At 45.8% G+C, this 27,559-nt stretch overlaps 1 protein-coding gene across 4 annotated transcripts in view; it reads right to left on the bottom strand.

Moving 5' to 3' along the window:
- Window positions 1-27,559, bottom strand: part of ttc28 (tetratricopeptide repeat domain 28) — a 764,757-nt gene that overhangs the window by 75,914 nt on the left and 661,284 nt on the right. For all 4 annotated transcript variants that reach the window (XM_078227381.1, XM_078227383.1, XM_078227382.1 and 1 more), the window contains exon 14: window positions 13,351-13,495. In XM_078227381.1, the coding sequence (XP_078083507.1) occupies window positions 13,351-13,495 (145 nt within the window). The remainder of the gene's footprint in view (window positions 1-13,350; window positions 13,496-27,559) is intronic.

Genomic DNA, 27,559 nt, shown 5'->3' with positions numbered 1-27,559 from the left:
AAAAATCTGGTTCACTCATGTACTTCAGAGAAGGAGATCTGTCATCCTCGCCACGCCTGGCCTACATGTGACTCCAGACTCACAGCAATGTGGACGGCACGGTGGCACAGTGGTTAGCACTGTTGCCTCACAGCGCCAGGGACCCGGGTTCAATTCCCGGCTTGGGTGACTGACTGTGTGGAGTTTGCGCATTCTCCCCGTGTTTGCGAGGCTTTCCTCCCACAGTGCAAAAATGTGCGGGTTAGGTTGATTGGCCATGCTAAGCTGCTCCTTAGTGTTAAGGGGATGTCAGGGGGATTAGTAGGGTAAATATGTGGGGTTATGGGGATGGGGCCTGGGTGGGATTGTTGTCGGTGCAAGCTCGATGGGCTGAACGGCACTGTAGATATTCTCTGAATCTATGACTCTTAACTGTCCTCCTATCAAGACACCAAGGTGAAGCGCAATTATGGATGGGCAACAAATGCTGGCCTTGCCAGTGATTAAAAACTTCCAACATCTTGTATAACATCTTGCAAGGAATTGTAGCACTGAAATGGTGATTATAATGATATATGGAGGTAAAGGAATAATCATCAAATTGACTCATTCACTAAATTCATAAAATAAGGGGCAGAAATTCAATTCTAACACAACTGATAAAAATCCCAGGATACAATATGATATAAACTGGAATTTGACTCACTCAGTTACTGTAAAGAATTGCATGTTACATGGTGTATCATTCTGTTCTTTTGATCCTCTGGCTCAATGTGATCAAGGTAATATATTGACATCTTGAGTGAAGCGCACATTACCCGCAAGTGTTACACTTATTTCCTGCAACATCTTCTGTTCGGATTCTTTTTGTCACATTTTGTTGATTGGCTCTAAGTGCCAGAGCAGCAAATCAGAACAGAAGGGACAGGCAATGGAGAAATTAAATGTGAGGTCAACAGGTACAAACTACCCAGAAATTTCCCACTCATTTTGTTGTCCACTTTTACTCAGTGCCTGAAATTTTAATGTGGAACCCAAAGTTACAAACAAGTAAAAACATCAAAAATTACCCATTTCTTGAAAGCTTTAAGATAGTCTTTTGTATCGCATAATGTTGAGTTTAATAGTTGTTTGGTATTGCAGCATTTGAGTAGTGCTGAGAAAAGACATGTTATTGAAGCTTTTTGTCTTGCACTAGTTAGGACAATTTGCAAGAATACTAAATGGAAAAGGAACAATGACTTATAACTGCATGGTAAGAGTGTTGCTTGGTTGGCAATTGGACTCGGATTGTCCTGATGAGTGCAACACTAAAAGTTTCAACGACACGTGTCTTTTTTCAGCAACGCTTCTGTTTAAGTTACCACTTCAGGTTTGAGCCTCTCTCATGAATCTGGCTTTTCAGTGATATTTGCCCTTGGCTTTCAAACTGTAACTTCAATTTCTTGGGTGCTGCGGTCTGAAAAAGTACGTGACTCACCACTCTCCCCAAAGCAGCGGGGCTGGATAATCCCAGCCGTGGGCGAGATCGGAGAATCCCAGCCAGGGTGTCTGCAACTCCTTCCTTTTTCCAATGGACTTGAAAATTCACCAAAGAATGTATTCTCACGTTTATCATCAGTAAAGCTCTGCACCAAACCTTTACCAAGTCTTCTGATGTATTTGAGAGGTAGGAACCCTGTGTGTCTGCTATTTATATATCCAGTTTCTGCACCGCAGGATGTGACCGTGAAGTCATTTAATTTTCTTCCCGAGCAGAAAATAAAGTCATTACATTTAGGGCTTTCACACTGGAAATATTCTTTAAATGTTGATGATTAATAGCAAAGTGCCAGAAACAATCTGAAAATACATTTTCACCAGGAAGGGATAGGGGAGCAAAACTCCCAATGGTTCTTATCTCTCATATTTAGAGAATTGTTAACCGTTGCTGCTTACAGAAATGCTTTTGTATTTCTCTGTTCAAATGTCAAATTATTCAGTTTACAACTATTTCAATCTGTTTATCATTCTTGGCCTTTGCACATTTGGTATGAGTGTCCATACCATTGTCTCTTCTCCTTGGCTTATTGTAATGATAGTACTTTGGGGGTGATCTTCCAGCCTCGCCAGACCTAGCGCCGTTTGCACCGATACTGGAAAATAGACTGCGGCCCAAAGACGGGGTTTGCACCCAACGGCAAACGGTTTGAAATCGTCCCGGTTCCTTTCCATTGGCTCAAACCAGATCTCACCCAGGAAGGGGGTGAGGCCAATTAGCATATTAAAAGTAGCATTTAAATATTCTGAGCCTGTTCAATGCCGGATTCTCCCAGCTCCCGGATTGTTCCGATCCTGGGATGCGTTGCAAACCTGGCGAGGATCACTAATGATCTCCACTCTGCGAAATGGCAACGCCAGAGGGCTTGGAGGCCATTGAAGCCCCCGGGTGGTTAGGAATATGACTGGGCAGTGCCCACCTGGCAGTGCGCACGAGGGGCAGTGCCAAGTGGGTGGGGCCTGAGCGAGAGCAATGATGGGGGGGCCATGATGGAGGGTTGTAAAGGGATGGGGCATGAGGGGGGTATCTTGAGGGTCATGAAGGGGGACAGCATGTTGGGGATCATGAGGGGCACCTATTGAGAGGGCTCCAATGCCCCGATGCTGGCGCTCTGTGTTGGGGAGGAGGTGGGGAAACATGACATCGATGAAGGGGGGGTCCCAATGTCTGTGGGGGGAGGGAGGGGGTCTCCCAGTGCACTGTGAGATTGGGGTTCCCTTTCAAAATGGCACCCAATCATTTTGCAGCCCTCCCAGAACCAGCACGTGACTCACCACTCTCCCCAAAGTGAGCAAGTGTGGGAGGATTGCAGTCCGGACAGACTCACCCGGATCGCTAAGGTTTTCTCACCGTTATTGGCACTTAGTCATATTTTGGATATTTTGGGACAATACTGCCCTATGGCTTCATTCCTTTCCAACACAGCCAAGCTCCTCCTGCAATAGCTTCCACTTCAGATCCCACAATGTCATCTTGGATGAAGCCAGGATTCCACCCTTTCCCGGTGCTTTCCTCATCTAAAGATTGGCGCTTGGCAACATCCCTCACAGGTACGGAGTTATATGTTTGCTAATGGCCTCAGCAACGTTGATTACATGATCAGTATTGTGCTCTTTGAAGGCTTATCCAAAATTAAATAGTCAAAACTGAGACATTTATTCACCATAATTTCAGCAAAAACTAAATCCTCCCTGGATAAACATCCAAGCCCCTTGTCTCTGCTCACTCACAATGAACCCAAATGGTCCAAAACCTGATACTTCTGACTCATCCTGAATTTTTAAGTCCACGTCTGAGCCACAACCAAGACTGCTTATCTAAACCTGGTCTGAATACCTGCCCTTGCCTCATTTCATTCCCACCACTGCAGAAACCTTGGTCAACACCTCAGCTAACTTTGATTCCAACAACTTAAATTTGCCCTCACGGGTTGACTGTGTTTCACTCTCTGGAAACTGGAATTCGCCCAAAGCATTACCGTCCTCATCCTATCTCGTGACAGCTCCCACTCGCCTATTTACTGAAATCCAAATCATTACAAGACCCTTTGTGGCCTTGACCACCCTCCCATCCCCCCTGTGTGTAGCCAGTACCCACTCTCCCTCCTGTCTCTGTATCCTTCACCCAGATTGTGAGCCCATTCTCTGTTCAATATTGAACCAGGCTTATTTTGTATCCATCTTGCTTTTCACCATCACTTTGGTCACAAAGTCTATAATCTTCAAGTTTTTAGGTGTCCAGATCACCAACAACCTGTCCTGGTTCCCCCATGCCGATGCTATAGTTAAGAAAGCCCACCAACTTTCTCAAAAGACTAAGGAAATTTGGCATGTCGCACACCAACTTTTACAGATGCACCATAGAAAGCATTCTTTCTAGGTTGTATCACAGCTTGGTATGGCTCCTGCTCTGCCCAAGACCGCAAGGAACTACAAAGCGTTGTGAATGTAGCCCAATCCATCACGCAAACCAGCCTCCTCCATTGACTCTGTCTACACTTCCCACTGCCTCGGCAAAGCAGCCAACACAATTAAGGACCTCAAATACCCCAGACATTCTCTCTTCCACCTTCTTCCATCAGGAAAAAGATACAAAAGTCTGAAGTCACGTACCAACCAACTCAAGAACAGCTTCTTCCCTGCTGCTGTCAGACTTTTGAATGGACTTACCTTGCATTACGTTGATCTTTCTCTACACCCCCAGCTATGTCTGTAACACTACATTCTGCACTCTCTCGTTTCCTTCTCTATGAATGGTATGCATTGCCTGTATAGCACGCAAGAAACAATACTTTTCACTGTATGTTAATACATGTGACAATAATAAATCAAATCAAATCAAAAATCAAATCAAAGCTGTCTTGGTCCAAACTCAAAAACTCTGAAAGAATCTCACGCCCTTACTACTTCCCACCTTCCTTCCAAAAGTCACTTCCCACCTTCCTTCCAAAAGTCCAAAAGCTCTCCCCAACCTTTTTCCTTCACTTTTTTGGTGTTTGTACTTGCCTTTGCGAACTGCTTTGAGAGGCTGTTTTATCACTTGAAGCGCACTTGAAGTAGCTCTTACATTCTGGGTAGTGTTGTATTGTAGATTTCTCATTCATTAGCAACTGTACTGAGGTAGCTCATTAGATGAATTTGATGATCAACCTTGATCAAAATGAATGGCAGAGCAGGCTTGAAGGGCCGAATGGCCTCCTCCTGCTTCTATTTTCTATGTTTTTATGTTTCTCTGAGGGTTGGATCGAATCGAGATCATTGAGGTAAATGGACAGTGTGGTAACCGCTGGATCTCGTGGTCAAATTCAACTGGGCCAATTTTAAAATATCAGCGCCGTTTCCAAAAGGATTTTAAAAAAGCCAGTCATATTGGAGTGGCACGGTGGCACAATGGTTAGCACTGCTGCCTCATAGCGCCAGGGACCTGGGTTCGATTCACGGCTTGGGTCACTGTCTGTGCAGAGTCAGTACCTTTTCCCCGCGTCTGCGTGGGTTTCCTCTGGGTACTCCGGTTTCCTCCCACAGTCCAAAAGATGTGCTGGTTAGGTGCATTGGCCATGCTAAAATTCTCCCTCAGTGTACCCGAACAGGTGCCAGAGTGTGGTGACTAGGGGGTTTTCACAGTAATTTCATTGCAGTGTTAATGTAAGCCTACTTGTGAAACGAATAAATAAAATAATAAATAATATTGCTCACACATCAACCTGCAATCCAAGCTGCAGATTGCACTGGTGGAGTTCAGGAGCAGTCTTTAAAAAAAGACAACGGGCAGGATTTTACAGCTCACTCAGGTGAACCGGGAAATTCCCACCTGAGGTCAACGGAAATTTCCGCTGTCGGACCCTCGTCCGCTCCGGTTCCGTGGCAGGCGAGGTGGAAGAGTTCCAGTGAATGGGTGGAGTTTAATGGTGGCGACAGGAGTGTGGCCAGCGGCCTGAGGTCCAGTTGGAAGCCTGTGTTGTTTTTCCTGGGGAAGGCCTGCCGGCATTAAGTGCCCATTAGGCACTTAGTTGGCCCGTGTTGGGCGTTCCCCAGGAATATTGGGCCTCGAGTGTGGAAATCGCACCTCCTGAGCACTGCTCCTCAATCAGAGGCTGGCAGCCCCCTCTATTGCCTGTCAACACCAGAAACAGTGGCTGCTGCCAGTAAATCCACCCAGCATAGGCCAAGGATTGCCAAGGGACAAAGGTCAGAGGCAAACGAGGGCAGAATGACAGTCGTGAGGCGGGAGTCGCTGGCTGGGGAGGCAGAGAGGGCTGGAAGAAAGTTGGGGAGGGGACTGGCTCTCAGCAAGCCCTTCTCCTTCTAAATGCCAGGTCCCTCGACTGTGGGCTTAAGTTCTTTTACCATGTCCCAGAAGAGGCAGCGGCTCTTAAGTGGGCTCAGTTAACATCAGGCAGCAAGGCCTTTCCACCCTGGACAGAATTGAATGGTGTTGGGGTCCCCACCCCATTCTCAACAACACAATTAAATGACCTCTCGGCCTCCAAACCCGTTGCCGGGGAAGGGGAGGAGGCATTAAATTCGACCATTGTGTGTGCTTCTTTAACAATGAAAAGTAACTATCAGCAGGTTGGAAAGGCCTTTACTGACCTGCTTCCTTCTGCTTGATAGTTGTATTGAATTTGTTAAGTTCCGCACCGTGGGCGGAATTTTCCCATCCCGCCCGCGATGGGAATCGGACCAAGCAAAGGTCCTTTGACCTCGGGCGGGGTTTCCGGTGTTGGCCGGAAAATCCTGCTCCGAATGCTATAGGCCTCAGTTGGCATATTATTCTATTTATCTCAAAGATCTGGATAGCAATCTCTTCCTCTACAACGTCAGTCTGGCTCTGTAAGAACAAAGAACAATACAGCACAGGAACAGGCCCTTCGGCCCTCCAAGCCCATACCGCTCCCTGGTCCAAACTAGACCATTCTTTTGTATCCCTCCATTCCCACTCCGTTCATGTGGCTATCTAGATAAGTCTTAAACGTTCCCAGTGTGTCCGCCTCCACCACCTTGCCTGGCAGCGCATTCCAGGCCCCCACCACCCTCTGTATAAAATATGTCCGTCTGATATCCGTGTTAAACCTCCCCCCTTCACCGTGAACCTATGACCCCTCGTGAACGTCACCACCGACCTGGGGAAAAGCTTCCCACCGTTCACCCTGTGTTTCACTGTCTCCAGTTGCACGATTCTGTGCAGTGTAACACTGCCATGATTGTGCTGTTCTGGTCCGTTACTTCAATCAAGCGCTTGATTCAAACTGAAAAAACAAACACTGTAGGAAACAACTAACTCCAAACCATCCACCAAAGAACCTTCATCTCAAAATTATTTGTAATTCCAATAGTCTGAGAACATTAACCATGTGACTTTCATTCATTGTCTCATTGTAGCAACTAGTGCCTCAAGTATTTTTGATCATTCATGGGATGTGGACGTCGCTGGCGAGACCAGAGTTCATTGCCCATCCTTAATTGTCCTTGAAAAGGTGGCAGTGAGCTGCCGTCTTGACCCACTGCAGTCCACGGGGTGTAGATACACCCACAGTGCTTTTAGAGAGGGAGTTCTAGGATTTTGACCCAGCAACAGTGAAGGGGCAGCGATAACAAGTAATAAATACATTGAAGCGCAAGTTGATAAACTTTATCTTTGTAATACTCATTGAACCCCTGCAGTGCAGAAGGAGGCCATTCGGCCCATCGAGTCTGCACCAACCACAATCCCACCCAGGCTCTATCCCCATAACCCCACCTATTTGCCCTGCTAATCCCCCTAAAGGACAATTTAGCAAGTCCAATCCACCTAACCTGCACATCTTAGGGCTGTGGGAGGAAACTGGAGCACCCGGGAGAAACCCACGCAGACACGGGGAGAATGTGCAAACTCCACACAGACAGTGACCCGAGACTGGAATTGAACCTGGGTCTTTGGTGCTGTGAGGCAGCAGTGCCAAGCCACTGTGCCACCCTGTATGGTAGATTTTGTGAATGAGTTAAATTTGTACAGGATGCTCTGTTAGCCTTTGAATTATTCTCAGCCAAGTCCAATATGCCAAGCTCTGCCCCTATACCCAACCCCATGAGGGCATGCTCCCCATGCCAAGCTATGGCAATTAAATCCCCGTTGGTTCTATACAGTGGCCGGAATTTTCCAGCTGTTCACACCGGCAGGATGTTCCAATCCCGCGGATGGCACACCCCTGCCATGGGTTGCCTGCTGGCATGAGATGCAGTCAATGAAAAATCCCATAGATACTGGCAGGACCAGAACGTCCCACTGTCAGCGAATGGTTTGCCACCTCCTGCTGTGAGAAACACGCCCCGGGGAGGGCAGTAAACCTCCCCGATGTATTGTGGTACATTGGACCCCACGGTGACAGTCAAATGCGTAAAACAAATGTATTCATTTATACATTTTCACTGTATTAAAAAAGTAATTTCACTATGAGGTATTAAAAATGTCAATCATCGAGACCCTTTAAAATATCAAGGCAGCGCGGCGGCACAGCGGTCAGCACTCCTGCCTCACAGCGCCAGATGTGCAGGTTAGGTGGATTGGCCAGGTTAAATTGTCCTTTAGGGGGATTAGCAGGGCAAATAGGTGGGGTTATGGGGACAGGGCCTGGGTGGGATTGTTGTCGGTGCAGACTCGATGGGCCGAATGGCCTCCTTTTACACTGTAGGGGTTCAATGAGTATTGGGTGACTGTCTGTGTGGAGTTTGCATGTTCTTCCCGTGTCTGCGTGGGTTTCCTCCAGGTGCTCCGGTTTCCCTTGGTGTCGGGGGGGATTAGCAGGGTAAATACGTGAGGTTTCAGGGATAGGGCCTGGGTGGGATTGGTGTTGGTGCAGGCTTGATGGGCCGAAGGGTCTCCTTGCGCACTTTAGGGAATCTATGGTTCTATGAATAACGTAAACTACAAACCCCTGAAGCCCACTTAACGTTGTGTAAATAAACACAATGAAACTGACAAGATCGAGAGTCAGGGTTGTCAATCAAGCAATGTTAGCTATGGGGCACAGCCCTTTCAACAAGGGTAATGGACATCCAGGCTCTCATCTGAGCCTTGATTGACATGGGGGCATCAGGTGGCATGGATGGGGCGTGAGGGGGGGAGGGGGGTGAGGGCAGGAGGGTGTTGGTGCTTTTAATTTAACTGGATGAAGTTCCGCAGTGCCAAGATGGACCTTTTGAACAGCACGCCCCAGCACCCATGGCTGCCTCCATTCCCAGATCAGCTGGCCCAACTCCAGCTCACGGCCACCCCTGGCAATGAAGATGCCAGCTTTGCGGGCAATTTCTCCAGAGGAGGATAGGCCGAGCCGGGTATTTTCCCGACTCCAGTTACCCGCCTGGAGGCTGAAAATTCAGGCCAAAAAAAGGCTCTGAATATAGCACACAGCAAGCCAGTACTGTGGTGTTCTGCTGCCCCCTGCAGGTAATGTGCTTATACAGAAGCTCTCAGCCTCACATCTCGAGATAAAAAGCAGCAGGAATCAGAAAATCCAAAGCAAACTTACAAACAGTATACTGAGAGACGCCTGAATCCATCTCTTCCCGCATCAATGGAGAATCAAACACTACTCCTACAATAATAAGGACATTACAGCTCAGCTTTCAGCACTATTATTCCCACGAAACTCATCTCCAAACTCCGTGGCCTGGGCCTCGGCACCTCCCTCTGCGACTGGATCCTGAACTTCCTAACTCACAGATCACAATCAGTAAGGATAGGCAACAACACCTCCTCCACGATCATCCTCAACACCGGTGCCCCACAAGGCTATGTTGTCAGCTCCCTACTATACTCCTTATACACCAATGACTGTGTGGCCAAATACCCCTCCAATTCGATTTTCAAGTTTGCTGACGACACCACCGGATCTCAAACAATGACGAGACAGAGTACAGGAAAGAGATAGAGAATCTGGTGAACTGGTGCAGCAACAATAATCTCTCCCTCAATGTCAACAAAACGAAGGAGATTGTCATCGACTTCAGGAAGTGTAAAGGAGAACATGCCCCTGTCTACATCAATAAGGACGAAGTAGAAAGGGTCGAGAGCTTCAAGTTTTTAGGTGTCCAGGTCACCAACAACCTGTCCTGGTCCCCCCATGCCGACACTATAGTTAAGAAAGCCCACCAATGCCTCTACTTTCTCCGAAGACTAAGGAAATTTGGCATGTCAGCTACGACTCTCACCAACTTTTACAGAGGCACCATAGAAAGCATTCTTTCTGGTTGTATCACAGCTTGGTATAGCTCCTGCTCTGCCCAAGACCGCAAGGAACTACAAAAGGTTGTGAATGTAGCCCAATGCATCACACAAACCAGCCTCACATCCATTGACTCTGTCTACACTTCCCGCTGCCTCGGCAAAGCAGCCAGCATAATTAAGGACCCACGCACCCCAACATTCTCATTTCTACCTTCTTCCTTTGGGAAAAAGATGCAAAAGTCTGAGGTCACGTACCAACCGACTCAAGAACAGCTTCTTCCCTGCTGCTGTCAGACTTTTGAATGGACTTACCTTGCATTAAGTTGATCTTTCTCTACACCCTAGCTATGACTGTAACACTACATTCTGCACTCTCTCCTTTCCTTCTCTATGAACGGTATGTTTTGTCTGTATAACGCGCAAGAAACAATACTTTTCACTATATGTTAATACATGTGACAATAATAAATCAAATCGAAATCAAATCTCTGTGTGGACATTTTTTGTTCAGTCCACCTCTACTTCAGATCCCAGGGAAATAATCATTCCACATAATAAAATAAATACAAATTACTGCGGATGTGGAATCGGAAACAAATTAAGAAATCTTGGAAAATCACAACAGGTCTGACAGCATCTGTGGAGAGAGAATAGAGCCAACGTTTCCATTCAGAGCTCTGATAAAGCATCATCCAGACTCGAAATGTTGGCTCTGTTCTCCCTCCACAGATGCTGTCAGACCTGCTGAGATTTTCCAGCATTTTGTGCTTTTGAAATAGTAATTCCAACCCTCTTCCCACACCTTAGTGGTGCACTAAGGCAGACTTTTGTCTGGTTACGTAGCGAGCAATTCCTGGAACAGGTCACTAGTCTGTCGCCAGGGGCTTAGAGTTTGAGGGGCGTCACTCCATATCAAGTGTGGCTGACCAGGAGTCTCTCCCACTCTTACCACCAGCCACTGGTGTATTCAGAAGGATTTGCAGATGAACACTCAACCTGTTTGGCTGCGTTATGAATGCACCTTTCTTGGCCATCAAGTCCCAGGGTGGGATTCGAACCTGGAACTTCTGGCTTGAAGGCAGGGACGCTACCCACTCCGCCACAAGATCTCCAGGGAAACAATAAAGGACCCACAAAAGGTAACCACACCCCATCTCCACCCTCTGACAGAATGAATGGGGACGCGTGCAAATGAATGAGAGATGAGAGAAAATGAAGAGTCACAAAACTGTTGAATCTTTTTTTTAATCTAATGAACAATTCTACAGAAAATGTAACAATGTACAACTGATAACAAGGAATGGTTCGAATGTGGACCTCCATCGCCCTCTGCAGGTTTAAACTGGAATTTAAATTTCTTTGTTCGGAATCATTTAGAATCACGGGTTAGTTAGGAAAATTAAAGGTATGTCACTCTTTAATGACATGAATTAGCTTTACATTTAACTGCTGACTCACCACAAAATTCAGTGAGGCTGTTTTCATATCTTCTCCTCCCTTTATCAGTGTGAGGAAACAGAAGGACTCACAGAAAACAGGCCGCAGTAAAAATGTTATTTCTACAGCCAAAGCCATCACGTGCCAGCCAATAAGAATGGTAGGTAGGCTTTATGATGAGTTCTCACAGCCATATAATGAGGGAAGAGGAAACCACCCACACCCATCAGACGTGGTAAAGTCATCACAGCCTTTGGTCATCACAGTCCCAGATGATCAAAGGCTGTGACTGGTGGTGATTTAACCCACGGTTCACCACACCTCAGGTGAGGGGCAAGGTTGAGAAGGCGGGCCCTTCATAAATAACCTCAGCCAGTGCGGGAACTGAACCCGCGCTGTTGGCGTCACTCTGTGTCACTAACCCGCCAACTGAGCTAAACTGAATATATTTCTGTTCTCCAATGAGTAACTCATATATAACCTGTAGTTGCACAGTGTGCATACTCTGTACAATCCCAATATACATTTGTTGCGTGTTCCATAGTTTTGAGGATAAACAGCAGGGAGCAGTATTTTGTGCAGAATAGGGGATGCATGTTAGGGGAGAATGCGACATACAAAGAATGTGCAGCGAAAATAGCAGAACACATGTTGGGAGGTGGTTTGTACATTCCAGGCTTCCAGGTCCCAAAGAAGAAAATGCTGGAAAATCTCAGCAGGTCTGGCAGCATCTGTGAGGAGAGAAAAGAGCTGACGTTTCGAGTCCAGACGACCCTTTGTTGAGTCTAGATGACAAAGCTTTGACAAAGAATCACCTGGACTCGAAACGTCAGCTCTTTTCTCTCCTTACAGATGCTGCCAGACCCGCTGAGATTTTCCAGCATTTTCTCTTTTGGTTTCAGGTTCCAGCATCTGCAGTAATTTGCTTTTACCTGGGCATCCAGGTGTTCTCCAGTGTACATTTTCTGTAAATCGGGATGGTCCTCAGTGCTGCATCCACTATAGGTTTCATGTTGCATGCTGTGCGCACTCTCTTCACTCCCCTGCTCATCCTCTACATATCCCACATCCAGATAAGTGCATGTAGAATCATAGAATCCCTACAGTGCCCATTGAACCTGCCTCGACATCAATCCCACCCAGGCCCTGTCCCCGTATCCCACGTATTTATCCGACTAATTCCCCTGACACTAAGGGGCAATTTAGCATGGCCAATCCACCTAACCCGCACATCTTTGGACTGTGGGAGGAAACCAGAGCATGGAAATGGAAACAACGTCAGAAAATGTCTCCTTTTTTTACACATGGATGATTCTTGTTCATTGATTCATCTTACTCGCTGTTAAAATTGCGCAAACAAGAATTGAATTCGAATTTCTGAATCTACAAGGACAGATGAAAGAATATCAACATTAAATGGCACTTTCTATTAGAAAAGAACCCTTTCAATGTACTGGGCACACTTTCAAGAATACTCCCAAGCTACAATCCTGTCTGTATACTTCTAGGATTTCCAGTGTATTTTCCATACCTTTTCTACCGTTTCATAGTGGATTTCTTCTATTAGGTCAGAATTCTCCAGCCCGTTCATGCCGGTGGGATTCCCTGGTCTCGCTGCAGTGAATGAATATCTGGCTGAGCATCAAATTCCCCGTCCTCGCTTGCAGCGGCGGCGAGGCACAAACGGCAGAGGATTCTGGCCTATATTTTGTTACTTCACTTTTTGTATCACACTGTACACATTGACTTTATTTCCTGCTCTCCCATACTGTCAATTATCTGTAACACACTATTCCCCCCAATCTTTATGATATATGAATGTTTCCTATTCTTTATTCCACATTAATACTATTTTGTCCAAAAGTTTCCTCCAAAGGTTTGTTTGTTGCAGTTTATCATTCAGAAGGCCCACTTAGCTCCACATTGTGGGTGACCTTCTGCTTGGATCTAAAGAGGTATATTTTATTTCCAACTGTTCTCAAGTGTGCATCTTCCATCTCCTGCAATGGTCTGCTGCATTTTCCCGACACTGCAGCTGAACATAATTAAAGAGAATGGCTGGCGGCGACATTTTGTCACGGAAAGGCATTTTTAGTGATAATCTTCTGACTTTTTACAATAACACGTTATGTGAATGTTCACAAAATGAAAATGGAAAACGCAGTTGGCTTGATTCTTCATTGACTTACCCCTTCCATGGGTGAGATGAGGAGGTCATAGAGGGCACGAAGAGGTTGCTTACTGACGGAGTTCAGTTTCCGTGGCAAAGAGGAAGTGGAATCTTGAAGGCTGGACGTGTTGCTGCTGAACAGGCTGCTCATACTCTGACAGCTTCTGAAAGGACATAATATAACAATGTGCTCAAAACCAAATCTCCACCTTCTGTTATGGTAGTTTATTTATTGGTGTCACAAGTAGGCTTACATTCACACTGCAATGAAATTACTGTGAAAATCCCCTTGTTGCCACACTCCGGCGTCTGTTCGGGTACGCTGGGGAGAATTTAGCATGGCCAATGCACCTAACCAGCCTGTCTTTCAGACTGTGGGAGGAAACCGGAGCACCCGGAGGAAACCCACGCAGACACGGGGAGAACGTGCAGACTCTGCACAGTCAGTGACCCAGTGCCGGGAATCGAACCCAGGTCCCTGGCGCTGTGAGGCAGCAGTGCCACTGTGCCACCGTGGTTCTAATCAGAAATGTTTTCTGGAGGGCCTTGACTAGATTTAACTGTTCAGTCAAAATAATCATTGGCATTCGCCACTGTTACCCGCTGAAACTGACCACAACTTCAGAATGTTGGGAATGCGCAGGTGAGCGGAGATATCACGAGGCTGTGGCCTCTGACTTGGGGCTCTAGGCTGCATTGTGGGCCCCATTACCCATAATCCCTCCCACTGCTCCCCCCCGCCCCCCCCCCCCTCAAACACCCACCCCCTCATCTGCACTCAGCAAGTCAGCAATCATTCAAATAAACTAGAATTTCAACATTCCTGCGCTCACGTCACTGTTGGAAGCCTTATATAAAGACACATTTTGTCTAACCAGAAGAATCTGAGCTATTAACAGTGATGTCATTAATGAGATTTGATAAACAACAAAACTGGCTCTGAAAAATAAGTTTTATATACATGGAGGACATTTGAACAATCATTAGATTCTTAAACATTTCAAAACAATAAAAATCCATCTTCCACTTTCACTCCGTGTGTATGTCCCAATTTTTAATTTCCTCTGCAAACATTTCTTCAAAGTGATTTCATTTGACTACTCTTTGTTTCCTAGCTGGGTGCCCCCACTCAGGCCCCACCCTTGGCATTGCCCTGTCAAACTTATAGTGCTCAACCGGACACTGCCAGGGTGCCAGGTGGGCACTGTCCAGCCATGCCCCGGCCACACGGGGACTCTAATGGCGTCCAATCTTCCCCGGTGTGGCCATGGCACCTGGTCCCCGCTACTGCAGAGCAATAGTGATTCTCACTGGCGAGGGCAGAAGCAGCCTTGCCATACCCGGTAAGTGGACGTTAACGCAGGCAGTCCCACGTTTTCGCCAGTAAAGAGGGGCTGGGAAGGTAGCAATCAGATTCATGCCTGGATTTGTGGTCTCTGACACTATCTTCCCGGCTCGCCACGCTGATCGACTGGCGCAGGGAGCTGGTAAGATCATGCCCCCATCTCTAAATTTTGCCCCATTGTACAAGATCCCCCTGATGGGGGAATAACCTCTCATCATCCATCCTGTCAAACCCCCTTAGAAACATATGTTTCAATGAGATCACATCTCAGTCTTCTAAATATCATTGAGTATAGAGACAATTGACTCAACCTTTCCTCATAAGACAATGGGTGGGATTTTCCTCTCATCTCTTCCCGTCAGGTGGGTTCACAATGGGAGCAGAAAATATCGCGCACGAGAACTGCAAAGTTGTATTTTACGTCAACGTAAAGGCGTGACACGATTGTTCCCTCCTCCTGTCAGTGATGGGACGTATTTTCTGATGTTCAACATTAGGAACACCATTTGTATGCGTTATCATATCATATTATCAGGCCCCCAGCGCTGGTGTGATGGCAGAATGGCATGAATCAGGACTGGTCTCCCAAGATGTGCACCAGGGATGCTCGTGTGAGTGCAGTGCTGGCGGGTGAATCGGAAGCCACCCCACCAGTGATACACCATGGGGCCCGATCCCTGGTGGGTTTTTTTAAAGCTGTCAATGGCTTCAATGCCGTTTTCCCCGCCACTTATCGGCCTTTGCCGATTTCCAGGATAATCCCGCCCAATTCTTTCTTCCTGGGGATCAGCTTAGTGAACCTTCTTGGAACTGCTTCCAATGCATCCCTTCTTGAGTAAGGTATCCAAAGCTGGACACAGTGCTCTAAGTTTGGTCTCGCCATACAGTTGAAGCAACACTTTGCCACTTTTATACTCCATCACCTTTGTAATAAAGGCCAAGATTATTTGCTGTACCTACGTGCTAACATTTTGTGATCCATGTACAAGGACACCTAGCTCCCTCTGTGCTGCATTTATGTAGCATCTTTAGCACAGTATATGTCCAAGGAACTTCACAAGAGCTGTCAAACATAACTTGACATCGAACCATATCGGGAGATCTAAGAGCAGATAACCAAGAGGTTCACCAAATAGGCAGATTTTGAGGAGTGTCTGGAAGGAGGAGATGAAGGGAGAGAGGTGGAGATGTTTAGGGTGGGCTTTCCAGTGTGTTGGGTTGCGGCAGCTGGTCGTGAATGCATTGGCCATGCTAATTTCTGCTTCAGTGTAACCGAACAGGCGCGTGAGCATGGCGACTAGGGGATTTTCACAGTAACTTCATTGCAGTGTTAATGTAAGCCGACTTGTGACACTAATAAATAAATACTCAATTTACCTTCATCGATGGCTTTGTTACCGCTAAACTTGACCATTCTATTGCTCTCCTAGCTGGTTTCCCAGGTTCTCACATCCATAAACTGAGGTTGTCCAAATCTCTGCTGCCCGTGTCTTAACTTGCGGTAATTCCTGTTCACCCAATGCCTGAGTTTGCTGACCTACCTCGGCTCCTGCTTAAACAATGCCGAGTTTTAAATTCTCATCCTTGTTGTCGAATCGCTCCTCTCTATCTCCGTAACTTCTTCTGCCCTAAAGCCCTCCGAGATCTCTGTGCTCCTCTAATTCTGGCTTCCGAAGCATCCCCAATTTTAATCGCTCCACCGTTGACGGCAGCAGGGAAGAAGCAGGGAAGTCAGTTGGTACGTGACCTCAGACTTTTGTATCTTTTTCCCGACAGGAGAAGATGGAAGAGAGAATGTCCGGGGTGCATGGGGTCCTTAATTATGCTGGCTGCTTTGCCAGCCATGAGATCAACCACAGAACTATTTTTGCCTCCAGTCAACACAAAGGAGAGAATTAATGTTTGGAAACTGCAGCTTTATTCCAGCACCCTTAGAACCATAGAATCATAGAACATTACAGCACAGAAACAGGCCTTTTGGCCCTTCTTGGCTGTGCCGAGCCATTTTTCTGCCGAGTCCCACTGACCTGCACCTGGACCATATCCCTCCAAATCACTCTTCAGCAAGGTAAAACACAAAACTGTTCTGAAATGAGCAAAAAGAAAGCAGAGTATTCACGAAATGTACAGGCCTCACAGAGACTTCTCCTGACTGCATCTTTTACACACAATACTTCTGTGATGTCCTTATGCATTGTACACGTAGTGCAAATGTTGAAACAGGTCGCTGATTAATGGCAGAAAGTCAAATAATCTGGTGGCAACTCTCCAACGCTACGCAAGCTCAGCCTGTGTCAATGAAAACAGTCGGGGGATGTGAATGGAAGTCTTACTATTGCCTGACTGCAAGTGTGGTCATTCCTTCCTCGCCTCCAGGTTAAATACTGCATGAACAATGGAAATTGTAAGTACTCATTTGCCACTAATTGGAAATGGATTAAATTAGCAAAATTCACTGGCTAAATAAATTTAATAATTGAAAATAAAATTGTTTTTCCGCCTCACAGCTGTGATGAAATTCTGATCGTTATCAGCCCTTGGTGAAAACGATGCAGTCCGCGGAAGGCTCCGTGACTGCTCCGGGCTCTGTTATTCCATGAATACTCCAATTCGTTACTGCTCGTTTCATTCCCAATGGGATAATAAAACAGAACATTCCTACTTCCCGACTCCTTTGATGCCTGGAACAGGGATTGAACCCCAGCCTCTTGGCACCAATCTGGCTGTCCAACCAGCTGAGCCAACTAGCCAACCCTTAAAAAAAGTTTATTTATTAGTGTCACAAGTAAGGCTTACATTAACACTGCAATGACTGTGAAATTCCCCTAGTCGCCACACTCCGGCGCCTGTTTGGGTCAAAGCACCTCACCAGCAGGTCTTTCAAACTGTGGGAGGAAACCGGAGCACCCGGAGGAAACCCACGCAGACACGGGGAGAACGTGTAAACTCCACACAGACAGTGGCCTAAGCCGGGAATCGAACCGAGGTCCCTGGCGCTGTGAAGCAGCAGTGTTAACCACTGCGCCACCGTGCCACCCCGCCCAAGGAATCTGTGTTGCCGTGGCAACATGGACTTTTAAGACCATAAGACCATAAGACATAGGAGCGGAAGTAAGGCCATTCGGCCCATCGAGTCCACTCCACCATTCAATCATGGTTGATTTCAACTCCATTTACCCGCTCTCTCCCCATAGCCCTTAATTCCTCGAGAAATCAAGAATTTATCAATTTCTGTCTTGAAGACGCTCAACGTCTCGGCCTCCACAGCCCTCTGTGGCAATGAATTCCACAGACCCACCACTCTCTGGCTGAAGAAATTTCTCCTCATCTCTGTTCTAAAGTGACTCCCTTTTATTCTAAGGCTGTGCCCCCGCGTCCTAGTCTCCCCTGTTAATGGAAACAACTTCCCTACGTCCATCCTATCTAAGCCGTTCATTATCTTGTAAGTTTCTATCAGATCTCCCCTCAACCTCCTAAACTCCAATGAATATAATCCCACGATCCTCAGACGTTCATCGTATGTCAGGCCTACCATTCCTGGGATCATCCGTGTGAATCTCCGCTGGACCCGCTCCAGTGCCAGTATGTCCTTCCTGAGGTGTGGGGCCCAAAATTGCTCACAGTACTCCAAATGGGGCCTAACCAGTGCTTTATAAAGCCTCAGAAGTACATCCCTGCTTTTGTATTCCAAGCCTCTTGAGATAAATGACAACATTACATTTGCTTTCCTAATTACGGACTCAACCTGCAAGTTTACCTTTAGAGAATCCTGGACTAGGACTCCCAAGTCCCTTTGCACTTTAGCATTATGAATTTTGTCACCGTTTAGAAAATAGTCCATGCCTCTATTCTTTTTTCCAAAGTGTACGACCTCGCACTTGCCCACGTTGAATTTCATCAGCCACTTCTTGGACCACTCTCCTAAACTGTCTAAATCTTTCTGCAGCCTCCCCACCTCCTCAATACTACCTGCCCCTCCACCTATCTTTGTATCATCGGCAAACTTGGCCAGAATGCTCCCAGTCCCGTCATCTAGATCGTTAATATATAAAGAGAACAGCTGTGGCCCCAACACTGAACCCTGCGGGACACCACTTGTCACCGGTTGCCATTCTGAGAAAGAACCTTTTATCCCAACTCTCTGCCTTCTGTCTGACAGCCAATCGTCAATCCATGTTAGTACCTTGCCTCGAATACCATGGGCCCTTATTTTACTCAGCAGTCTCCCGTGAGGCACCTTGTCAAAGGCCTTTTGGAAGTCAAGATAGATAACATCCATTGGCTCTCCTTGGTCTAACCTATTTGTTATCTCTTCAAAGAACTCTAACAGGTTTGTCAGGCACGACCTCCCCTTACTAAATCCATGCTGACTTGTCTTAATCCGACCCTGCACTTCCAAGAATTTAGAAATCTCATCCTTAACGATGGATTCTAGAATTTTGCCAACAACTGAGGTTAGGCTAATTGGCCTATAATTTTCCATCTTTTTTCTTGTTCCCTTCTTGAACAGTGGGGTTACAACAGCGATTTTCCAATCCTCTGGGACTTTCCCTGACTCCAGTGACTTTTGAAAGATCATAACTAACGCCTCCACTATTTCTTCAGCTATCTCCTTTAGAACTCTAGGATGTAGCCCATCTGGGCCCGGAGATTTATCAATTTTCAGACCTTTTAGTTTCTCTAGCACTTTCTCCTTTGTGATGGCAACCATATTCAACTCTGCCCCCTGACTTTCCTGAATTGTTGGGATATTACTCATGTCTTCTACTGTGAAGACTGACGCAAAGTACTTATTAAGTTCCTCAGCTATTTCCTTGTCTCCCATCACTAGATTACCAGCGTCATTTTGGAGCGGCCCAATGTCTACTTTTGCCTCCCGTTTGTTTTTAATGTATTTAAAGAAACTTTTACTATCATTCCTAATGTTACTGGCTAGCCTTTTATGTGCATGTTGTACCCGGAGCTCCAGGTAGTGGTGGGAGAGGCTCCAAATCCTTTCCATCACTTGACTGACCAGGAATCTCCCCTTTTCCTATCACCTGTCACTGCCGTAGGTTGGGAGTATTTACAAGGCGATACTCAATCTGTTTGGCCACGTTATTATTGCACTTTCCTTGGTCATTAAGACCTGGGATGGGAGTTGTTCCGAGAGCTTCTGGCTCAGAGACAAGGGTATTACCCACTCCGTCACCGTGATGTAACAGTGAAAATCAGCGAGACACTCATAGCACAGATATTGTTCCAGTAACATTCTTACACTAGATGGCAGTGGAAGTTAAGAAGTGAAACCCTTCTATCCTCCCCTTAAATCGCAACAAACTACAAAAATCAGCTTGTCTGTTCTCACTAACATATCAAATGAAACACTCTCAAAGTGTGAGAATTTCAAACATCGATTTTTGATTGTAACTGCAGTAAAATGTTCTCTCCAGTAAATTTAGACAGATGAAGAATATGTTTAAATCTAGATCTAAAGCGCATTAACTAATCTTTAGGTAACAGACTGACTGATCCAACATTGGCTGCTGAAGGATACAGCCAAGTTGGGAAGTGTAGCGGTTTCTGTAGCAGTTGTTACGTCCAGATGAGGAGGAGTGAACATGCCCCCCTCGATTCAACCTCCTCGGTTGGTCACCACAAAAGTTTAAGTTTCTTTTTCACGAGGATTTGGCTTTCCCGAATCAGGATGTATTTAAATATTTAAGCTGTGAGCAATAAGAAGCTAATCAAACAAGGTTTTCTTGAGTCAAAGAAAGAGCAAATTTATTATCCACTAAACCCCAAGAAAAATATTAAAAATGTAACGTCAGGCATTCGACCCTCATGCAGTCATTCGGAGACACACATCTCCACACAAACACACACACATCTCCACACAAACACACACACATCTCCACACAAACACACACACATCTCCACACAAACACACACCATGACAAACACACACACACACACACACATCTCCACACAAACACAAATCATGACAAACACACACACACGTAGTACACACCACACACAAACTACTACACAAACTACTGCACACAAACACACACACAACCACTACAGTCCCACACACCACTGCATGCACACGTACACACCACACACAAACACAATACACACAGAACTGTACACAAAACCACACACGCAAATACACACACACATACACCACACAAAACTACACAGCACATACCACACACATATATCAGAAATAGGTTAGTTAGAATCTAATAAAAAGTAAAATAACAAACGGTTAATGCTCCGATTGCCCTTGAGGTGGAGATTTTAAATTGCTGCAGCCGATTTAGATTAGCTGGTTTCTTGGACATGATGTGGAGATGCCGGCGTTGGACTGGGGTGAACACAGTAAGAGGTCTCACAACACCAGGTTAAAGTCCAACAGGTTTATTTGGTAGCAAAATCCACTAGCTTCCCCTTCGTCAGGTGAGTCACCTGACGAAGGGGCAGAGCTCCGAAAGCTCCGATTTTGCTACCAAATAAACCTGTTGGACTTTAACCTGGCGTTGTGAGACTTCTTACTGTTCTTGGACATGGTCAGGGGTAGAAGATGTTCCCATTATTGGTAGAGTTGGCTTCTCAAGCTGGGCAACATACTAATTACAAAAGCGAGTGAGGGAGAGAGAACAGTCTTCAACGTACTTCCTCTGCTGAAGACTTTCTCGACACTGTCTGTAACACTTGCAGTCCCTTTCGAGGGCAGCCTTGATTTGAAATATTTCACCGTTTGTGTATTTCGGAGAGAGTTTGGTGTGTGTCTGTCTGTGACAGCCATTGTTTCCTCCAGTACTTTGCAATTATTAATGTCCCTGCTTTGGATGGTTACAAGTTTTGTTGGTTGTCTGGTTTATAGGAAATGTCTCTCTCTTCACATCCCTCTGAGGATAGTTTCTTTGTTTCTCACCTTCACCTTAATTCAGCCTGGATGGATAAACAAACGACTGATACATTTCAGAGGCTTGTAAATTTATTCTAATGTCTATTCAGGCATAATGGACGGGACTTTACGGTCTTACTCGTCCCAAAACCATACAATCCCGCCCAAGGTCAACGGACCTTCCCATTGTCTGCCCCTCGCTCGCACCAATTCCCATGGCGGGCAGGGCAGCAGAATTCCGGTGTATGGTATTTTATTTTGCTGGCGTGTAAATAGTTCAAATCTTAAAGGGCAAAACTTTAGTGAGAAAAAAAGGGGTTAATGTATTAAGTCTCATGACTTATGTTCAGTCGACATGCAGTAGGAGTCGGGGTCCAATCTCCTATACTTAGTGTTTCGCCAATCCTTGCCATGAGGACGGCTCGGTAGCTGAGTGGTTAGCACAGCGCCAGGGATCCGGGTTCAATTCCGACCTCGGTTCACTGTCTGTGTGGAGTTTGCACATTCTCCCCGTATCTGCTTGGGTTTCCTCCGGGTGCTCCGGTTTCCTCCCACAGTCCAAAGATGTGCGGGTTAGGTTGATTGGCCATGCTAAATTGCCTCCGAGTGTCAGGGGGATTAGCAGGGTAAATATGTGGGATTATGGGGCTAGGACATGGGTGGGATTGTTGTTGGTGCAGGCTCGATGGGCCAAATGGCCTCCTTCTGCACTGCAGATTCTATGATTCTATGTGACTGATATGTTGACATTGAATAGAGAAGAATGTAAGAGAGGGTACAGTCTCCAGTGGGTCGTGAGAATTTTGGGTATAGCAGAGGGACCAGTCTGCACTAAATGATAGCGTGCAACTGTACAGAAGCAGGTACAGATTGCATTGAATCAAAAAATGTGTAGGTACAGAGAAATGTGCATCCTGTGCTGCACAGCAAGTAGTGGGGCTGAATTTTGGTCCAGTCAGTATTAGGCTCTCAGTTATGTGAGTAAGGCAGCCAGTGCAATCAGTATTAGACAGCAAGCTGTTTGGGGGCAGCAAGGTGGCACAGTGGTTAGCACTGTTGCCTCACAGCACCAGGGATTCAGGTTCGATTCCCGGCTTGGGTCACTGTCTGTGTGAAGTTTCTACGTTCTCCCCATGTCTGCGTGGGTTCCCTCCGGGTGCTCCGGTTTCCTCCCACAGTCTAAAGATGTGCGGGTTAGGTGGATTGGCCTTGCTAAATTGCTCCTTAGTGTCAGGGGGACGAGCAGGTAAATATGTGGGGTTACGGGAATAGGGCCTGAGTGGGATTGGTGCAGGTTCAATGGGCTGAATGGCCTCCTTCCACACTGTCGGGACTCGATGATTCTTCTATGAAGTAGCAGTTACAAACGGCAGTGAACTTTGAGCCATGAGTGTACGTTAGACTGTGTAGAAAATCTCAAAACAAAGCATTTTGTGTAGTAAGGTTAAAATACTAAGAAAAACAAAATTACTTTTAATTGGTACAAGATATCTGAAGGGAAAATTGAATCCACGAGCAAACATGAAGCAGCAACAAATAAAATTGAGACTGATTCGAAGACAAGATCAGAATAATATGAGCAACAAATCTCCTTTTCCCAGGACAATAACCTTGTAAAACAAAGTAAATTGGAAACTCATTGAATGTAATAAAGATGCTGTGGTTTTTAAATGCTCATGTGTTAAAATGCAATTTTACTACTAATTGCATTGCAGACAGAACCAATGCGATCGAGCGGCTCACTGATTAGATTAGATTAGGCTAGACTTGTTGAGATAATTTCACCCGTTTTCTTTATAAAACGTTTTGTGGAGAAAATGATCAGGCGCTGTTTGAATGACTGCTCATCCAGATGCGATTTAAATGCTTTGTTGGCTATAAAACTCGGCAAGACATTCTGAGGTCGTGGAAGATGGGCCATGAAGCTAAGTTCTCTCATTACGTGACGTGGTGCTGAGATGAATATGCAGATCCCCTGAGTTTTACCCAGATGCAGTGAGACTCACCCACTTGGTTTGAGATATGTCACCAGATTAAATGCATCTCACTCTCAAAGATTAGCACAGCTCCTTCCACCTATTTCCAATGATTTGAAATCGGTCTATTGTATTTTGCAAATAAATATACACCACCAACTCAATGAGATAGCTTTGCAAACAAGGCAACGTAAGAAACTAAATTGCCTGCAAATCCAAAGTTAAAGTTTATTTATTGGTGTCACAAGTAGGCTCACATTAACACTGCAATGAAGTTACTGTGAAAATCCCCAAGTCGTCACGCTCCGGCGCCTGTTCGGGTACACTGAGGGAGAATTTATCACGGCCAATGCACCTAACCAGCATGTCTTCCAGACTGTGAGAGGAAACCAGAGGAAACCCACGCAGACACGGGGAGAACGTAAAGACTCCGCACAGACAGTGACCCAAGCCGGGTATCGAACCTGGGTTCCTGCTGCTGTGAGGCAGCAGTGCTAACCACTGTGCCACCATGCCGCCCACAATTTTCCAGCTAGCTGATAACTTATCTGACTCCCTTGTACTGGATTCTAATCAGACTGTGTAACATTAACAATGCATGCACATCAAACTCCTTTGCCCACGATTTGAACATTCCTTACTAACTATCCCCACAAGATGTACGGTATCTTCTGCAAGCCACCCACAGCATCTCTGGGTATACAATGCTCGCTCCACATGACTGACAATGCCTCAGAGTGTACACTGCTCTCCTCACATGATCCACAATACTTCAGAAAATATATTATCCTTTTTACATCATTTTATGCACCTCAATGCACACGCCACTCTTTCCACATGAGAGGGTATACACAATCTTCTCCATCCCACTCTAGTACTTCAGGGTGCACATGGCTCTTTCCAAATATTTTGGACAATGTACTAGCCTCCCAGCCCCCCTTGCGTTGAATTGTACAGTATCCTTTTCACCCCAGTCATGTTATTTCAAAGTGCACTGCGCTGTCCTAAGCCCACCTGCAGTAGCTGAGATAGTCCATCCTTCTCTCTCTCAGTGCGGAATCTTCCCATCCCACTCACCACGGGATTCATAGTGGGTGGGATGGGCCATGCAAAGGTCCTTTGACCCCGGGTGGGATTTTCCATTCTTTCATGTGAGCACAGTCGTAAAATCCCATCCATAGTATTTCAGCCCGTAAACTACTATTCCCCGATCGATAGACCTATCTTGAAGGTATATTTTACCTTCCCAATTCTGCAGTGTTTTCATACAATCCATAGAATCCCTACAGTGCAGAAGGAGGCCATTCGGCCCATCGAGTCTGCACTGACAACAATCCCACCCAGGCCCTATCCCTGTAACTCCACATATTTACCCTGCTAATCCCTCTAACCTACGCATCGCAGCTTGGTATGGCTCCTGCACTGCCCAAGACCGCAAGGAACTACAAAAGGTTGTGAATGTAGCCCAATCCATCACGCAAACCAGCCTCCCAACCATTGACTCTGTCTACACTTCCTGCTGCATTGGCAAAGCAGCCAGCATAATCAAGGACCTCACGCATCCCAGACATTCTCTCTTCCACCTTCTTCCTTCGGGAAAAAGATACAGAAATCTGAGGTCACGTACCAACCAACTCAAGAACAGCTTCTTCCCTGCTGCTGTCAGACTTTTGAATGGACTTACCTTGCATTAAGTTGATCTTTCTCTATACCCTAGCTATGACTGTAACACTACATTCTGCACTCTCTCGTTTCCTTCTCTATGAACGGTATGTTCTGTCTGTATAGCGCGCAAGAAACAATACTTTTCACTGTATATTATTAATACATGTGACAATAATAAATCAAATCAAATCAAATCTAAGGGGTAATTTAGCACGGCTGATCAACCTAACCCGCACATTTTTGAAATGTGTGAGGAAACCGGAGCACCCGGAGGAAACCCACGCAGACATGGGGAGAATGTGCAAACTCCGCAGAGACAGTGACCTAAACCGGGAATCGAACCCGGGTCCCTGGAGCTGTGAGGCAGCAGTGCTAACCCACTGTGCCACCAGTTTTATACTGACTGACGGCACTGTCTTTCATGTAAATTTGAAGAAGATTAAAGACAAAGAGAAGGAATTTTCACGTACTCCCTCGTGAGGCTTGACTGTTTCAATCTCTAAGCTGAATGGTAAAGGAGCATGTTAGATTCCTACAAGGGAAGCGCTCTGCCGTGACTCATTAAAGGAGTAAGAAGTTTGATGATCAGAGTGAAATGCAAACCTCCCCACAGTGCTGACACCACCAACTGTAAATCCTGGAGCAGCCTCACTCTGTCATTTTGTGGTTAGAAATCTAACGTTGATGGGTTATTTCCAATAAACTGCAAAGCCCCTACGATTCACAATCGTGCAGAAACATCCAAGGGATAGAATATCACTCGACGCAGAAAAGTTTGTCAGCATAATGCACCCATTCTCTGACAGCGGCCAAACACATCGCAGAACTTGAGAGAGATGTGTGATGAGTTGGCTGACAGAATGACCACAGCCCCCCTCATGTCAAGACAACTCAACATCCAGCCTTTGTTATCTGACACCAGTCATTCCTTCCACCGGCAATCTCTTCAGAACAGCCGAGAAATCATTTGGGAGGTGATTAAAAAATGTCGATCAGCGATTGATGTTAACAGAGCTCCACATGTCCGCCTCTCAGCAGAGCCCTCAAAAGTGCTCAACAACTTTGTGTTTACGCTCGAGAAATCTTTCTTGGAATCGGGTCAGCTAAACAAAAAGTAAATGAAACGACTCTCACATGATAGCTTTAGGGGGTTTAAGGAAAAGAGTGTTTTGCAAAACTTAGCCAAAATATTTAGAGAAATAAATTAGGAATGAATTTTTGAACTCCATCCAACTTGGCACTGATTATTTATTTATCAATTGAAACTATTTGACTGAGAAGAACAGATATGGCCCGGGTTGGCAGAGTAAGGTCAATACAAAGTTGGCAAGGTTTAGAGATGCAGATACATTTATGGCTGAATTAACCCCTGGGGGGTCAGATCTGTCAGAGCAAGTTAACAATTACATTAGATCAGTGCATATTGTTCTTTATTCGTTCATGGGATGTGGGACATCGCTGGCTGGGCCAGCATTTATTGTCCATCCCTAATGATCCTTGAGAAGGTGGGGGTGTATTGTCTTGCTGCATAATTTACTTAAGTATGTTTTTGATTTGATCTATTATTGTCACATGTATTAGTATACAGTGAAAACTATTGTTTCTTGCACACTATACAGACAAAGCATACTGTTCATAGAGGAGGAGAGGAAAGGGTGCAGAATGTAGTGTTACAGTCATAGCTAGGGTGTAGCGAAAGAGCAGCTTAATATAAGGTAAGTCCATTCAAAAGTCTGATGGCAGCTGGGAAGAAGCTGTTCTTGAGTCGGTTGGTACGTGACCTCAGACTTTTGTATCTTCTCCCCGACGGAAGAAGGTGGAAGAAAGTATGCCCAGGGTGCGTGGGGGTCCTCGATTATGGTTAACCACCACACTATCCAATGTGTTTCTTTGAACATCAAATTTAGGCAACTTTATGGTTGCCCTCAATGCCTTGGCGAGCCAATATCGATATTCTTACTCCAACTCACAAAGGGAAAGCGACTAGGGTCACGCCATTATGAGTCACCTCCCTTAGGAGAGGAGGGCCTAGAGGAAAAACCGAGGGAAAAGTTGAAGGGAAAAGAAATATACTGCTGAATAAAGATTGAGAAGCCCACAGAATGAGGAAGAAACGCATTCATTAAACATTATTGGAGGCAAGGAAGGAATATGGAGATTACGCCAGCAGAGGGCACTGAAATATCAAAAAGTGAGTTTACCAAAGTTATTGGGGGAACTGATGCAAGCTCATGTTCCAAAATTGAGGCTACACTGGACCAAACATGAGGTTGAAAGATAGAAGTGAGAGACTAGAGGACAAAATCAGGGAGGAAAGAGATAGGAGGAACTTCACTGGATGAAAGAACAC

This window comes from Mustelus asterias, chromosome 13 (genome assembly GCF_964213995.1).
Source record: "Mustelus asterias chromosome 13, sMusAst1.hap1.1, whole genome shotgun sequence".
Lineage (NCBI taxonomy): Eukaryota > Metazoa > Chordata > Chondrichthyes > Carcharhiniformes > Triakidae > Mustelus > Mustelus asterias.
The sequence above is the reverse complement of the archived record's forward strand: the minus strand, read 5'-3'. Positions and strand labels throughout refer to the sequence as shown.